Below are 17091 nucleotides of genomic sequence, written 5' to 3'. Positions count from 1 at the left end.
ACTCCTTATGTTCCTTGCGCCTTCAGCCTGAAGTCTCCAAAGGAATTTGTGGACTTACTGCGGGGCGCACGGGCCACAGGGATAAGAGCCTCGTTGGACGTAGAATCGCTGTTTACGAACGTACCTGTGGACGAGACAATCGGAATGATAGCCGACAGAGTGTATCGTGATCCAGCCTGTACTCCTCTTGACATGCCAGAAAGTATTCTGAGGAAACTACTCCAAGCTTGTACTAAAGAGGCACCCTTCTTGAGCCCGGATGGGCACATGTATAAGCAAGTAGATGGGGTCGCCATGGGTTCTCCCCTAGGTGTCCTGTTTGCAAACTTCTACATGGGTACCATCGAGCAAAAAGTCTTAGTCGACATGAACTTGAAACCGGCCATATACTGCAGGTATGTTGACGACATTTTTACACAGGTACCTGATGTCAGGCATCTGCAGGAGCTGAAGGAGGCATTTGAGCAGAGTTCCGTGCTGCGTTTCACTTACGAGACGGAAAAGGATGGGAAGCTGCCTTTTCTAGATGTAACAGTCATGGAAAAGGGCGGAGGTTTCCACACTGCAGTCTACACAAAGGAAACAAACATAGGAATGTGCCTAAATGCCAACAGCGACTGCCCTGACAGGTACAAGAGGAGTGTTGTTAACGCATACGTCGACCGTGCTCTCAGCCACAGCTCGGAATGGAAGCAAGTCGACGAAGAACTCTGTAGGGTAAGGCAGGTCCTAGTCAATAACGGCTTCTCCAATGGTTTCATCGAAGACATCATAAGAAGGAAAGTGAAAAGCCATGCAACCTCCGAAGAGACAACTAACACAACACCTATACCCCCTATTAGACTATTTTACAGGAACTTCTTTTCCACAGCTCATAAAACAGAGGAAAGGGTCCTGAAAGATATTGTTAATAGAAACGTTATCCCTACAGACAAAAATCAGAGGATACAACTGACGATTTACTATAAAACCAGGAAAACGGCCAGCCTACTCATGAGAAACTCTCCAGACACAAAACAGAACGCTTTAAAAGAGACTAACGTCGTCTATGCCTTCAAATGCCCACTTGGGGACTGTAAGCTCCAAAAAACCCAGTATATAGGCAAGACAACAACATCTCTTTCTAGGCGTTTAACGATGCATAAACAACAGGGCTCCATTAAGGAACATATAATCTCTTCCCATAACCAAACCATCGCCAGAGAAATCCTAGTAAACAACACAGAAATCATCGATAGATACAGCGATAGCAGGCGGCTTGACGTTTGCGAGGCACTGCACATCAAGAAGTCAACACCAGCAATCAACAGCCAATTATTGCACAACTATATTCTACCCACCTCAAGACTCCGCTCCAATATAGAAGCATCAAGAAATATGGACCAATAGGCTTTCTACAAACACTTCTATTCAATACCCATTGTTTCTGTTCTGTCTTGTGTTGATACTTTTAATACCCTATTAATATCCTCTAGTGTTCTGTCTTGTGTTAATGCCACATCACCCTTCCCACCTCACTCAAATGTAATGCCACATCACCCTTCCCACCTCACTCAAATGTAATGCCACATCACCCTTCCCACCTCACTCAAATGTAGATATAAAATCAGGGAAACGCTAATTCTAATCAGTTGTGTATTTGTGAAGTCTTTGAAAATGTAATAAGTTTTACGAAACGCGCCCGTGTCGCGTCAGACTAGAAATAAAAATGAATTTTGGAGAAGTGATTTTTGATTTACCTCCAACAGTGAAGCGTAATGTACGAAAGATTGAGAAAATTCGTGTTAGAATTATTAATCTTACTTTTTCGGTCATATTTAATAATATATATATATATATATATATATATATATATATATATATATATGTCGTACCTAATAGCCAGAACTCACTTCTCAGCCTACTATTCAAGGCCCGATTTGCCTAATAAGCCAAGTTTTCCTGAATTAATATATTTACTATAATTTTTTTCTTATGAAATGATAAAGCTACCCTTTTCACTATGTATGAGGTCAATTTTTTTTTATTGGAGTTAAAATTAACGTAGATATATGACCGAACCTAACCAACCCTACCTAACCTAACCTAACCTATATATATAGGTAAGGTTAGGTTAGGTAGCCAAAAAAAGCTAGGTTAGGTTAGGTTAGGTAGGTTAGGTCGACGAAAAAACATTAATTCATGAAAACTTGGCTTATTAGGCAAATCGGGCCTTGCATAGTAAGCTGAGAAGTGAGTTCTGGCTACTAGGTACGACATATATATATATATATATATATATATATATATATATATATATATATATATTGTGACGATAATCTCCTTCAAGAGATTGAGCCTGCTCTTCCCTCCAAAAATACGTCGATACATCTATATAAAACTACTATTTAAGAAATGTCCAACAACGACAACAACATCTCCAAGGTTTGCCAGAGAGCAAAACGTATGCAGCCAGGAACACCTGCTTCACCTCAAACCGCCAAACTACCTGTCTTGTTGCCGGCTCCTCGCTGATTGGCCGCCGGTCTGGCTGCAACTGCACTCCACCCACCATACTACTTGATGTCTGGGGCCGCCACGACCTCAGTCTTCAGAATATTCAGTGCTTTCATACGGTTAACACTTCTTCCTGGTAGACTAAGCTTTGGCTTACGTGTACTAAGAGAGGTGATAGCTTAAAGCCAATATTCCTGCACCTCTCATTTTATTGTATATTGCACAGCTTGTTATTGCTCACTTGTCTTAACGTAACTTTTCATTTTGACATTTAATTATTCTTATTATTTTGATTGATTGATTTTATTATACGAATTTGTATGTCCATTTTATTCATGTTTTGTTTATTTAATGTAATTAAAATTTCATTGTTAAAATTTACTTGTGTTTTGTGTGTCTTCCCCTTACCTTACCATAGACGAAGTTCCAGATTTTCTATTTTTTTTTATTCTATGTGACGAGGCCATACCCCTAGCTTTGAACAGCCGAACATCAACGCGTTACCGTCACAATATATATATATATATATATATATATATATATATATATATATATATATATATATATATATATATATATATATATATATATATATATATATATATATATATATATATACACACATATATATATATATATAAATGGGTACCACCTCTGGTGCCAATGTGGGGACCCATAGCCTCGGAGAAGAAAATAAAAAGTATTCAGAGGAGACCTTGTGGTTTCTCACTGAACACTAATATTATCTTCTCCTACCACCCCCATTCTTTTGTATGTACACATATATATTTACTTTATTTGAACTTTGTTACAAAAAAGGAGTTACATATGGGTTACAAAGATATATATATATATATATATATATATATATATATATATATATATATATATATAATTTTTATTTTATTTGTAGAACAACCAAAAATGTGGTGCCTCGTTGTGGAAAGCAGCGTGAAACCAACGGCACATACACACACAAATCCCTGGACCAGACTGGCATAAGCCTTGCATCATGCCAGCATGGTGTCATTCTGAAAATGTGCAACATGACTCGTGTTTAGGTTTTTGGCTATGTACACTATCTCCATAGAAATTACTTCAAAAGTGCCAAGTACATCTGTCAAGATGCAATTTGGAGGTACTGGCCATGGACCATGAAAATTCAAGAAAAAGACCAGGAATTCACCCTACTGGAAACAAAGCCATTCTTAGATGTTCTGCATGCGAAAGCACATGCATGATATTGCCAGGTAAATAATTATCATTGTCAAAATAACTGGTATAAATGTAACGTTATTTTAGGGTTAAAAAGCTATTAATCAGAATAAAGTATTTCATCATAATTAAATTTTTGAGCAATCAACTAATATTCTTACCTTGCAATAATTTTACAGTGTGTTACATCTGAATTATAGGTCTTGTATGGAGGACGCTGGCAACACGGAAGTGGTTTGACCACAGGTGAAGAAACCGAGCAAATTTTCCGCTACAGTATATGTCGCGGTACAACAGTACCACAAAAAGCATGTTGAAAGCCGGTTAGTTTTTAGTGCATTGTTACAAGGAGGAAGGTATTATCTATTAAAACTTGTTAGTGATATTTATTATGTGTAATGAAGATGACTTCAGTAACTCTAGCATCACCTGGTATCACCCTACAACTTTGTGTATATGAATTGGATTTGAGTAATATAGCAAGTAAATTATAGATAGTATTCAAGTGAATTATTTTTATTTTACATATTCATTGAACGGTTGATTTTTTTTATCCCATTTTTTTCAGAGCGTGAAGAACTTGGTGAATATTCCTTTTTTTGGAACCAATGTAAACGTGACTCTTTAGCTCGTGTTATAGCTTCAAGATTTTGTAAGGCAAGTAATTTGCTTTATTCAATGAATATATGCAACAATGATCATGAAACACTGATCTAAGTGCGCAGGAAAAAAAACACATTCAAAAATAAAAATAAAAATAACCTTTACTGCCATTAAACAGCCTTCATCAGCAGTTAGACTAGTGAGGATTATGATTTTTTTGTTGTAATATCAAATATTACATAAAAATTGCAACATTTATTATACTAACAGGGCAGTTTTTCCTCCTGTTGATAGGCAAAAGAAACTGCAGTTTTAGTAAAAAAGAAGTTAGCTGACTTGTCTCTCGATGAAAAACAACTTCTCATCTGCATTGCAGAGTTAACCAACTTAGCCCAGAGTTTAAATAAAAGGTTTGCTTGTAAAATATATAGTAAAAAACACTATTTTGAAATACTCTTATATTTTTTAACAAGGTTATTGTACGGTAAAATCAATGCAATACCATAAATCATAATATTGCAAAAACATTTCTTTGCAATTTTAATAGTTTAGTTCTTGTATAGCAATTGTCAGCCATCATAAAATGCCATTGTGACCATTGCCTAAAAAATTCAAGTTAAAGTTTTTTTAACTGATCAAGGTCTTTATATGCTAGAACTTAGTAAAGATTATAATAAACAGTAGCCTCTATTCTTAACAGATCAGTTTCTCAAAATGATGTTCAAAATAGGATAGAGTTAGTATGTGACTCAATTAGAACCAAGAAAGTCCACATATCCAGTGTTACAGGTATGTTAAAGCTTTTGTATAAGTTAGGGAATGATAAAACAGAAATCGTTTGGAGTTTGTAAAATACTTCAAGAAAAACTGACTTTTATTACCTAAACACATCTAATGTCATTTATTTCTCAGGTGGATTTGTATGGATACCATCTCACATCAACCCGTTCTCGCACTTGCTAATAGTCAATATTGGCTTATTTAATAAGGGCATATGTGACATACTAATTGATTGTGGATATTTTAGTTTACCTTGAAAAGCTTCATAGAAAACATCGACCTCACCTAACCTTCTTAGTATGTTAAGATAAGCATCTTATTACTTCTTAATTACAATTATTACTTAACCTATGCCGTTGATAGGTTAAGTAATGATAGTTATCTTGAGATGATTTCAGGGCTTTAGTGTCCCCGCGGCCCGGTCCTCGACCAGGCCTCCACCCCCAGGAAGCAGCCCGTGACAGCTGACTAACACCCAGGTACCTATTTTACTGCTAGGTAACAGGGGCATAGGGTGAAAGAAACTCTGCCCATTGTTTCTCGCTGGCGCCCGGGATCGAACCCGGGACCACAGGATCACAAGTCCAGTGTGCTGTCCGCTCGGCCGACCGGCTCCCCGGCTTAAGTGCCAATGGTAATCATTCCAATTGTAAACTATGTGAACAAAAGCTAGAACATACTGTCTAACACTATATCTGTGATTGCCCTGTTATCAATTACTTCAGAACAAATGGTATGATGTACTTTGAGTTCTGTTATTACTTTTATACACTCAAGAATATTGGAAGATATTCTTGTGCTGTACCCAGATTTTGCTAGTGGAGGCTAATAGATCAGCCTTACATTTCATGTTCTCTCCTGATTCCATGTATGACTGGCTGTCTTGTGAGGTTTTTGATCTACACTGTGTGGTCTTTCATACATAATAGGATAGCAGCACATTGCTGTGTATACCTAAGCTTGTTAAAAAAAAAAAAAGTGCTTAGCAAATATTTATGTAGTGTGTTCTACTTTTGTGTAGGTATTCACTACTAATTATACACAAAACAATTTTATCAACTATAATCTTATTTATTAGTATCAAAGTGTTTCAGTTTCAAGCGAAATAAGATCACGATACCGTGCAAAGATTGAAGCAGACAAGAAATAGTTGAAGGAACTGATAGTGGGCTACAATAAAGACAATATAGACAAACTGTGTGTGGACATTGCTGAAGAGGGCAACTTTCCATGGTATAATGGCACTCCTCAACCAACTGATAAAGGTAAGTGTTTTTGGTTATTTTCTGTGCATACTGGCCGTGTCAATGAGGATAAATATTGTTAGCTAATAACATGTTAATTCAAACTTACTCATTATGGTAATGGACAAATGGAAGTCCATGCCTAATTTATATTTTTAAGATAATAATATTAAGAAGATACCTTAAAAATGATTACATATGATTGCATCGTTGCATAATACATGCATCCTACAATGACAGATTTGTTTATGTTCCTTATTAAATCATTTACTTTATATTTTATTTCTGAATATTTTAACAGATACTCTTCAAGAAAAGAGAAATGCTGCAGAAAAGTGGCATATGTACAACAGAGTTGTGGAAGAACAAAATGTCATTCAACTGGAAATGAAAAGCATGCTCTTTATGAAGCTATGCCAGTTGTTTGTATTAACACTTTCGCGCTCTCCGCAAAGGTCACTCAGCCAACCGAATGTGCGCGCTGCGTTTTTATCGCTTAAACGTAAAAACAAAAATGTGTATACTCTTTTTACTCCTCTGACCTTAGTTCTCATGCTACGTATTTCATTTTGGTACCAACGTGTTCGCAATAAAATTCTCTAGAAGAACATTAGTAAAATAAGTCACGAAACATATAGGGATACCAGCACCAAATAAATAACTACGTAGATGACTCGCCGTGAGCGCCCATCAGCAACAAAATGTTTTTACTCTTGGGATTGTAATCACCTCCACACTAGTTCTACAGCGTTAATTTTGGTATCAATGGACTCGCAATGAAATTCCCAACACGGTGATATGAATATAAGCGTAGAATAATGATGCAGCCCGCCCGCAAGAGTGTGGGAAGTGGTGAAATTGTTACCCGGTATCGGTGACGGGACGACGCACGGCGCTTTGAAAGTTTATACTTATTTCACTCTCATGACATTAATTTTCTATGTACGTCATTCATTTTTATGTCAATGTGTTCGCAATAGAATGTTCTATGTGCCCATAGGTAAAAAATATCAACAAAGCGTAAGTTAGAATAGCGACAAATATAAAACAACGCTGGAACATATCAGTGAGCGTCAAACACACACGAAATATTTTTACTTTTGTTATGTTTGTCAAGATTATACTTGTTGCACACAGTTATTTTTGGTTGTATATTGATTGGAATAAAATTCCCTAAACAGACATGCATATAATACATGATATGGGGGAAGAATTACCAGTATAAACGGCTAAAGTCACCCACCTGCAACCCGTTTGGGACAAAAAACCATTTGATCGAATTTATCCACACCTTTCATGAACTTATTGTACCATGCAGCCTAGTGGTGAGAAAGAGAGCCTCATAGCGCGCAGTTTGAAACAAACCCAAAGTAAATCGGATAAAAATTGAATTTTATACAAATATTTTAAAAGTAGACATAACTTTATGTCCACTATGCGTTTACGTTAGACGAAACCGAACGCGCCGGCGCGTCCAGATAGCGCGAAAGTGTTAATTTTGTTTTCATTTGATTTATTAAAAACAAAAAAAAAAACAATAATTTTCTTTACTCCAATCTAATAGGGAAACAAACTGCTCTGGTGAGGATTGTGTAACTTCATTCAACTTAAGATAACTGAATGATGTTCCAGCGCAACCCTTTGCTTGAATAACAATGGTTATTTGGTATAACCATGTCCTATTACAACTCAATATAGCCCCTTAACACTTACAAGACTTAAAAAAAAAATTGGTAATTAAGTGGAATAATCAAATTGATCTAAGAATTAACAATACTCAAATTGCCAACAGAGTAGATGTGAAGTTCCTAGGTATTCACATTGAAAACATACTCAATTTCCATTGCCATATACAAGATATTAGCAAAAAGGTTTCTAAAATAGTAGGCATTCTTTCCAAAGTCAAATACTATGTTCCTCGCCTTGTCCTAGTTACTCAGTATTATTCCCTCATTTATCTATGTCTTGCCTATGGTAACTGTGCCTGGGGATCCACCACCCTGGAGGGAGTCGGTCGGCCGAGCGGACAGCACGCTGGACTTGTGATCCTGTGGTCCCGGGTTCGATCCCGGGCGCCGGCGAGAAACAATGGGCATAGTTTCTTTCACCCTATGTCCCTGTTACCTAGCAGTAAAATAGGTACCTGGGTGTTAGTCAGCTGTCACGGGCTGCTTCCTGGGGTGTGGAGGCCTGGTCGAGGACCGGGCCGCGGGGACACTAAAGCCCCGAAATCATCTCAAGATAACCATCTCAAGATAACCCTTAATTACCCCTACCCCAAATTAATCAACAAAAATCAGAAATTACAACCATCACAAATTACAGTATCAGACAACACTCTGCTCCCTTACTAAAAGTCTTCAACATGTTAAAAGTCAAGTCTCTGCACAATCTCTCTACACATACTGCACAATGTAAGTACACCAGTTGATTGACAGTTGAGAGGCGGGACCAAAGAGCCAAAGCTCAACCCCGCAAGCACAATTAGGTGAGTACAAGGATGGATTGATAAATGAATATATGGATTACTGACTTTAAACACAAGTTTATTGAGTTTATTACAATAATGAATCATATATTTTACATAAATAATTAGGAAATTTTTTAGAAATTATATTGTTCTGCAAAGGAAGTAAGATACATAGTTTTGATGGGAGTCACCTCTGACTTAATTACATTTAAAAAAAAAAAATCTATTCTAAAGCATCATGACTTGCCCTTTTCCAACAGATTCACCTTCCTTCTTGACTATCTTTAAAAGATTTCTTTCTTCTTTTCCGTTTGATGGCTTCAACCCATCTCGTCTTCAATGGACATCTTCGACCCTTCTAAGATATGCTCTTTGGGACCCCTGATCAAGTTACTTGCTTCAGCAGTAAGTAGACACTGATGTGCTGAAAATGTGGAAAACATAAAATATGTAAGAAATATTTACAAAAAACAAAACACCAAAATCACAGAAATTTGGAACCATAATAGTCTATAGACAGAGGCCACCAGGCATCACAACACACTGTAGAAAGAGACCAAGAAGGGCAATTGTGGTGCCACAGTGGTTTCCAAGAAACCTAGCATAGATTATTTGAGTTAAAATTGGTTTACTTGCCCTACCATCTAGATGATTTGATGCTCTGCCAATACAGCACACATCAATTCATTGCACACTTATATAATAATTATTTGTGAATATAAAACAAGTACTTTATATTTAAAAATAGATTTTTTTATATTTGTAGACAATGAAGAAAAGTATCCCTGGTTTCCATACAGTATATTCTAAACAAAATATATATTAACAAAACACATCACAACAAATAGTTGACAGCTGGAAGACTGCCAAATAACAAAAAGAGCTTTGAATATATGATCAGACATTCTTGAGATGGGACAGGACCCAAACACTCGCCAGGTCCAAAAAGCACACTAGAAGCCACCCCAAAACCTCCATTCATTCATTCACAATGTTCTCCCAAGACCATCATAAATGAATGAATGCATGATGGTCTTTTCCCCAAGACCATATGATCCAAGGTACCTCTTGGCCAAGATGGCACTAAGACAGCACGAAACCCCTCTCCACCAAAACATAAAATCTGGGAATGCAATGTGTGATGAATGTATGGTCTTTGATAATGTGAATATTTTATATAGGCAAAAGTACATACATACATAGATACATACATACATACATACATACATACAGTGGCACCTCGACATACGATTGCCCCTACTTACTATAATTTCGAGTTACGATGTAAATTTCATCGAAAAATGCGACTCGACATCCGATGGTGTCATCGACTTCCGATATTTGTTGGTACACGTTCGGGTCGACCGAGGGCGTGGTTCCCGGTCACGCGGCCGACCTGCCTCAGTTTACTACAGCTGCCCGCTTAGTGACGATCACGCCTATAAGAAATTCCACTTTTGTGGTGATTTTTTGCATTTTGAACATTAAAGTAATTATTATATATTACGCCATGAGTCCCAGGTAAGTCAGTGGTAAGGCTCAAGATATGAAAACCCATGTAAGGACGACCATAGAACAGAAACAAGAGTACAGAATGTCTCTTCCTCAACAATTAAGAAGATGTGTGCAGCATGGGAAGAATTGCAAACCTTTGCTGAAACGACTCGCCCAAATCAAGCTGCAGTAGGTCGTTGCCTTAACCTATTCAATGACACTGTGATGCATCATTACAGACAAATGTTAAAACGAAGTAAAAAAAAATGTATCTTGACAAATTTGTAGTGAGACAAACAAGCACACAACCATAACCAGGTCCTAGTGGTATTCAGGCAAAACGTAGGAGAGAGAGAGTACCCCAGAGAAAACATCACTGCCTGATGTGATAATGGAAGGGGACTTCCCTTCCATACAGTAACAACTCTCCTCCTCCCCCCTCATCACCATCTTCCATACACCATCAAGAGCCCTCCATAAAGGTAAGAGAAACTTTGGTACTGTACTGTAGTTAGAAAAAAACATTGTATTCAGTATAAAATTTATTTGTATGTTAATATTTTGGAGGGTGGGGAAAGGATTAATTCAATTCTCTTTATTTCTTATGGGAAAAATCGCTTTGACTTACGATATTTCGACTTACATTCCGTCTCTGGGAACGGATTAGCATCGTAAGTCGAGGCCCCATTGTACATACATACATAGGATACAAGCAGATTGTAGGATTCATAGGAAAGGCAAGTACAATGCCCAAAACCACTAATACTCATACTATGGGAAAAACTTAAAAATATATAACTAAAACTGGACAAACTGGAGGAATGGCCCAAGAATCTATACACCAGTTAATTGACAGTTGAGACACGGGACCAAAGAGCCAATCCTCAATCCCTGCAAACACAACTAGGCGAGTACAAGTTTTGCTTTCAAATTGAGTAATGAAGAATGAGTTTTGATTACCTGTATCAGTTGTATCTTGAGAAAGTCTTTGTTTCTTCATTTCTTTCAAGGACTTATCCTCTTGCTCTACATTCTTGTCTTTTGCTTCACTGATCTTCCTATTTTGATTGCTTCCCTCTATAGCACTATATTGAACTTGGTTGACATTTTGCTGAGTGTGAACTGAAAATAAGGAAAACCTGAATAAAATATATATCCTCATTAAACAAAAATTGTGTTTCTCTACAGCTGCAGCTACAGATAACACACAGCCACTCTGCTTGAATTTATGTACATGCTACACACACACACAATAGTTCAAATCTACAAAAGTAGCAGCAGAGAAGATCCACTCAATTATAGACCTGTATCATTGACAAGTGTAATAGTCAAAATATTGGAAAAAATAATAAAAAACTAAATCGGTAGAACACCTGAAGAGAAATGGTATAATATCAGACAGACACAATGGTTTTTGATCTGGAAGATCCTGTGTATCGAATTTACTCAGTTTCTATGATCGAGCCACAGAGATTTTACAGGAAAGAGATGGTTGGGTTGCCTGCATCTATATGGACCTAAAAAAGGCTTTTGATAGAGTTCCACAAAAGAGGTTGTTCCGGAAACTGGAAAATATTGGAGGGATGACAGGTAAGCTTCTAACATGGATGAAAACTTTTCTGACTGATAGAAAAATGAGGGCAGTAATCAGAGGCAATGTATTGGACTGGAGAAATGTCACAAGTGGAGGACCACAGGGTTCAGATCTTGCATCGGTGATGTTCATTGTCTACATAAACAATCTACCAGATGGAATACAGAATTATATGAACATGTTTGCTGATGATGCTAAAATAGTAGGAAGATTAAGAAACTTAGATGATTGGCATGCCCTTCAAGAAGACCTGGACAAAATAAGTATATGAAGCACCACTTGGCAAATGGAATTTAATGTGAATAAATGTCATGATATGGAATGTGGAATAGCAGAACATAGACCCCACACAACCTACAAATTATGTGAGAAATCTTTAAAGAATTGTGATAAAGAAAGAGATCTAGGGATGGTTCTAGATAGAAAAGTATCACCTGAGGCCCACATAAAGAATGTTGTGCGAGTGGCCTATGCTAAACTTTCTAACTTCAGAATTGCTTTTAAATACATGGACGGTAAAATACTAAAGAAATTGTTTACAACTTTTGTTAGGCCAAAGCTAGAATATGCAGTAGTTGTGCGGTGTCCATAATTAAGAAGCACATCAACAAACTGGAAAAGGTGCAAAGACATGCTACTAAGTGGCTCCCAGAACTGAAGGGCAAGAACTATGAGAGGTTAGAGGCATTAAATATGCCAAAACTAGAAGACAGAAGAAATTACAGGTGATAAGATCACTACGTACAAAATAGTAACTGGAATTTATAAAATTGACAGGGAAGATTTCCCGAGACCTGGAACTTCAAGAACAAGAAGTCATAGATTTAAACTAAGCACAGATGCTGAGGAACAATAGGAAAATTCACTTTCACAAACACAGTGGTAGACAGTTGGAACAAGTTAGGTGAGAAAGTGGTGAAGGCCAAGACCGTCAGGAGTTTCAAAGTGTCATATGACAAAAGAGTCCTGGGAAGACGGGACACCACGAGCATAGCTCTCATCCTGTAACTACACTTAGATAATTACACTCACTCCACACATTCTCTTGTACTACATATATGTACAAAAACTTTCTACTAAATGTTAATCCTGATCTGAAATTCTTCCTGGACATGTAATAGAACACCAACAAATAAATATATAAAAACCAACCCGTTCTCGCAAATTCGTAAAGTCAATATTGACTTATTAATTTAACACTTTCGCGCTATCTGGACGCGCCGGCGCGTCCGGTTTCGTCTAACGTAAACGCATAGTGGACATAAAGTTATGTCTTCTTTTAAAATATTTGTATAAAATTCAATTTTAATCCGATTTCATTGGGGTTTGTTTCAAACGACGCGCCATGAAGTTCTCTTTCTCACCACTAGGCCGCCTGGCGCGTCGGCCTACCCGGTCACGTGACGGGCCCATTGTTTTCGTGTCACGTGTCGTGAGTCGATCACGCTCCCCTCGCGCGCCAAACTCGAGCATTTTTACCCGTTTCCGTGTGGATTATACCCAATTACTTCATCAAAAATGGATCAAGGTCAAGGCCCAAGCACTTCTACGCCCAAGGAAGCCTCCAGGTCATCGAGAGTGGACAAAATAACCCAAGTTTTTAAGAAGTGGAGCAGAGTGAAGCTCACACCAACGAAAATTCCAGGCCTTGTGGAGGATTTATCAGAAGCTGAAGGTGAAGTAGAGGTATTGGAGGAAGATTTTGGAACCCACAATGATTATAGTGTACCTAGAGCTAGAGGGAATGATACGGCAACGAGTGATGAGGAGACTGAGGCTCTCACCGAGGAAGAGGAGGCACCGCGACCCTCTCCTCCTCCTCCATCTCGGCGCACACGTGGTGCATCTAGGCTACCTAGAAAAGTAGCTACCAGACATGTTACTCGTCGTAGGAACACACGACAAATTGCGCCAAGTGATTCTGAAAGTATAAGTGATGAGGAAAGTGATGAGGATTCATTCGAGCGTGCTGAAAGGCGTACATGTACAGTACGTACTCGGCAGGCTGGGGCTGGTGAGGGCTGGAGTCGTAGCAATACTTCTCCAGTTGTTGATGATTTTACTGGAAATCCTGGACTGAAAATTCCCAAGCCTACTAGTGCACTGGCTTATATTCAATTGTTCATCACGCGTGCCCTCCTTGAGTTCTTTACCGTTGAAACAAATTTGTACGCCTCGCAGTTATTCCGGATGGCCAATGAAAATGTATCAGATATTTGGACCCCAGTGAAGGTGAGTGAAATGTCGCGATTCCTAGGACTGTTCATATTGATGGGCATAATTAGGCTCCCAACTATGAGGATGTATTGGCAAACAGCAAAGCCATGGCATGCTCGTTTCTTCAGCTTGTTCATGCCGTCCAGACGATTCCAGCATATAAACCAGTTTTTCCACACATTCAATACCAATGCAGTGCCCGTGAACAATCGTGATAAGCTAATAAAAGTGAGACCAGTGATGGATTACTTGAAAGAGAGGTTTGCTCAAGTTTACATCCCCAAGAAAGAGTTGTGTTTGGATGAGGGTACAATGGCATGGCGAGGCCGACTATCCTTCAAAGTGTACAATCCAAATAAACCAGACAAGTATGGTGTGAAACTTTATATGCTTGCTGAATCTGTCTCTGGGTACATATATGACTTTGACGTATACTCAGGTATTGGTAAGACGATAGTGGATACAGTAACGGGGTTGATGCAGCCTTTAGTGAACCAGGGTTACCATTTGTACATGGATAATTGCTACAACTCGGTTACCCTGACAGAAACATTGAGAGAACTTGGGGTGTACACATGTGGCACAATTAGAATGCTACGTGGCGCCCCAAAGGTATTGCAAGCTCTAGCCAAGGGTAAACTTCCACTGGATACCACAGTATACCGCCGCAAAGATAATACCTTCATTCTCCTGTGGAAAGACAAGCGAGTGGTTTCAATCATTACCAACATCCACAATGCAGACACTCAGCGAGTTCAGCGAAGGAAGCGAATTCGCAACCGAGACGGAACAAGTGGAATACAACAGGTAACAGTGAACAAACCGACTGCAATTTGCGAGTACAATAAGTTCATGAAAGGTGTGGACCACTTCGATCAAATGGTTAAATATTACCATTTTACCAGGAAAACTCACAAGTGGACCAAAAAGATTACCTTTTATTTCCTGCAAATGGCATTGCATAATGCCTATGTTTTGTACAAATACAACACAACTGATCGAAAAAAGCTAACATTGCTACAGTTCCACGAAGTGGCAATCTGGGCCCTATTGCACTGGGACACAGAGGAGTGGCCTAAAACATCATCATCATCTCAACACTTGCGGCACGCTCCAGACATAAATGATGACACGGCTCCTGCCAATGCTGACGCCATGCCAACTCCCGGACCATCTGGTGTGAGGCGGCCTTTGTTCACTACACCACCTCAAGATGAAGCAGACAACGAATCTGAACCCAACATGTCTGCCACACTGCCAGTTGACGAAACTGTTTTGTCAGATGAATCTGACTCTCCTGCAACTCCTGTTACACCTCCAGCGAGAGGACCTGGCCGCCCTATTGTTGATTCAGAAAATCGCATGAACTACAAACTGAAACATGAAATTTACAGACTGCTCAAACGTCTCAAGTGTCATGCATGCGCACGGTCCGGTAAAAGGAAGGACACGAACTATGGATGCAAGACCTGTGGTGTTGCACTCTGTGTTGTTCCCTGCTACACCAATTACCACCGGAAACAGGTGTATTGGGTGGTGAAGAAGTAACCACCCGCAACAGCTTCACTCCACCTACAAACCATCTATTGAGCAACTTCGGGAATGAAGAACCTGAAGAAGGTGGAGTGAAGAACAAATGCTCAACTTACTGTTCCACAACCAGCCTTCCCTTGGTAAGTACACCTATTTGGTCCAAGTTTGTGTAGTATAATTTAGCTCATAGAACATTCTATTGCGAAAACATTGCCACAAAAATGAATGACATACATACACTAATAATATCAGAACAGTGAAATAAGTATAAACTTTCAAAGCAACGTTTCGCGCGTGTGTCGTCCGGTCACCGTTACCGGGTAACAGTGCGCCCACTTCCCACACTCTTGCGGGTGGGCCGGGACCATTATTCTACTATTATATTCATATCACCGTATTGGGAATTTTATTAGGAGTCCATTGATACCAAAATTAAGGCTGTAGGACAATTGTAGAGGTGATAATAATCCCAAGAGTAAAAACATTTTGTTGCTGTTGAGCGCTCACGGCGACTCATCTTCGTAGTTATTTATTTCATGCTGGTATCTCTATAGCTTTCGTGACTTTTTTTACTGATGTTCTTCTAGAGAATTTTATTGCGAACACGTTGGTACCAAAATGAAATACGTAGCATGAAAACTAAGGTCAGAAAAGTAAAAAGAGTATACACATTTTTGTTTTTACGCTTAAGCGATAAAAACGCCGCGCGCACATACGGATGGCTGAGTGACCTTCGCCGAGAGCGCGAAAGTGTTAACTACGTGCATAGGTGATATACTAAACATAATAGATACCCCTAAAAAGATTCATAGAAAACACCGACCTTACCTAACCTTGTTAGTATCTTAAGATAAGCATCTTATTGCTTCGTAATTACAGTTATTACTTAACCTATACCTATTATAGGTTAGGTAATAATTGTAATTACGAAGCAATAAGATGCTTATCTTAAGATACTAACAAGGTTAGGTAAGGTCAGTGTTTTCTATGAATCTTTTTAAGGGTATCTATTATGTTAAGTATGTCACCTATGCACATATTTAATAAGTCAATATTGACTTATTAAATTTGCGAGAACGGGTTGATAAAAACATATTTAAAAATTCTTTGATAAACAGATGAAACTTTGCTGGGTAAAGAAGGCATGAGCTTCAGGTTGGAATTTATATTTATATATATATATATATATATATGTCGTACCTAGTAGCCAGAACGCACTTCTCAGCCTACTATGCAAGGAGCGATTTGCCTAATAAGCCAAGTTTTCATGAATTAATTGTTTTTCGACTACCTAACCTCACCTAACCTAACTTTTTTGGCTACCTAACCTATAAAGATAGGTTAGGTTAGGTTAGGTAGGGTTGGTTAGGTTCCGTCATATATCTACGTTAATTTTAACTCCAATAAAAAAAATTGACCTCATACATAATGAAATGGGTAGCTTT

At 38.4% G+C, this 17091-nt stretch overlaps 1 protein-coding gene across 7 annotated transcripts in view; it reads right to left on the bottom strand.

Moving 5' to 3' along the window:
- Window positions 1-8863: 8863 nt before the first annotated feature.
- Window positions 8864-17091, bottom strand: part of LOC123771284 (uncharacterized) — a 50118-nt gene continuing 41890 nt past the window's right edge. For 6 of the 7 annotated variants that reach the window (XM_045763765.2, XM_069305134.1, XM_069305132.1 and 3 more), the window contains 2 exons: window positions 11263-11424; window positions 8864-9232 (listed from right to left, as the gene is read on the bottom strand). In XM_045763765.2, coding sequence (XP_045619721.1) covers window positions 9129-9232; window positions 11263-11424 — 266 coding nt within the window. In that variant the 3' untranslated portion in view covers window positions 8864-9128. Of the gene's footprint in view, window positions 9233-10073; window positions 10248-11262; window positions 11425-17091 lie in introns of all 7 variants that reach the window. The other variant, XR_011222846.1, reaches the window with a different exon arrangement.

This window comes from Procambarus clarkii, chromosome 54 (assembly GCF_040958095.1).
Source record: "Procambarus clarkii isolate CNS0578487 chromosome 54, FALCON_Pclarkii_2.0, whole genome shotgun sequence".
Lineage (NCBI taxonomy): Eukaryota > Metazoa > Arthropoda > Malacostraca > Decapoda > Cambaridae > Procambarus > Procambarus clarkii.
The sequence above is the reverse complement of the archived record's forward strand: the minus strand, read 5'-3'. Positions and strand labels throughout refer to the sequence as shown.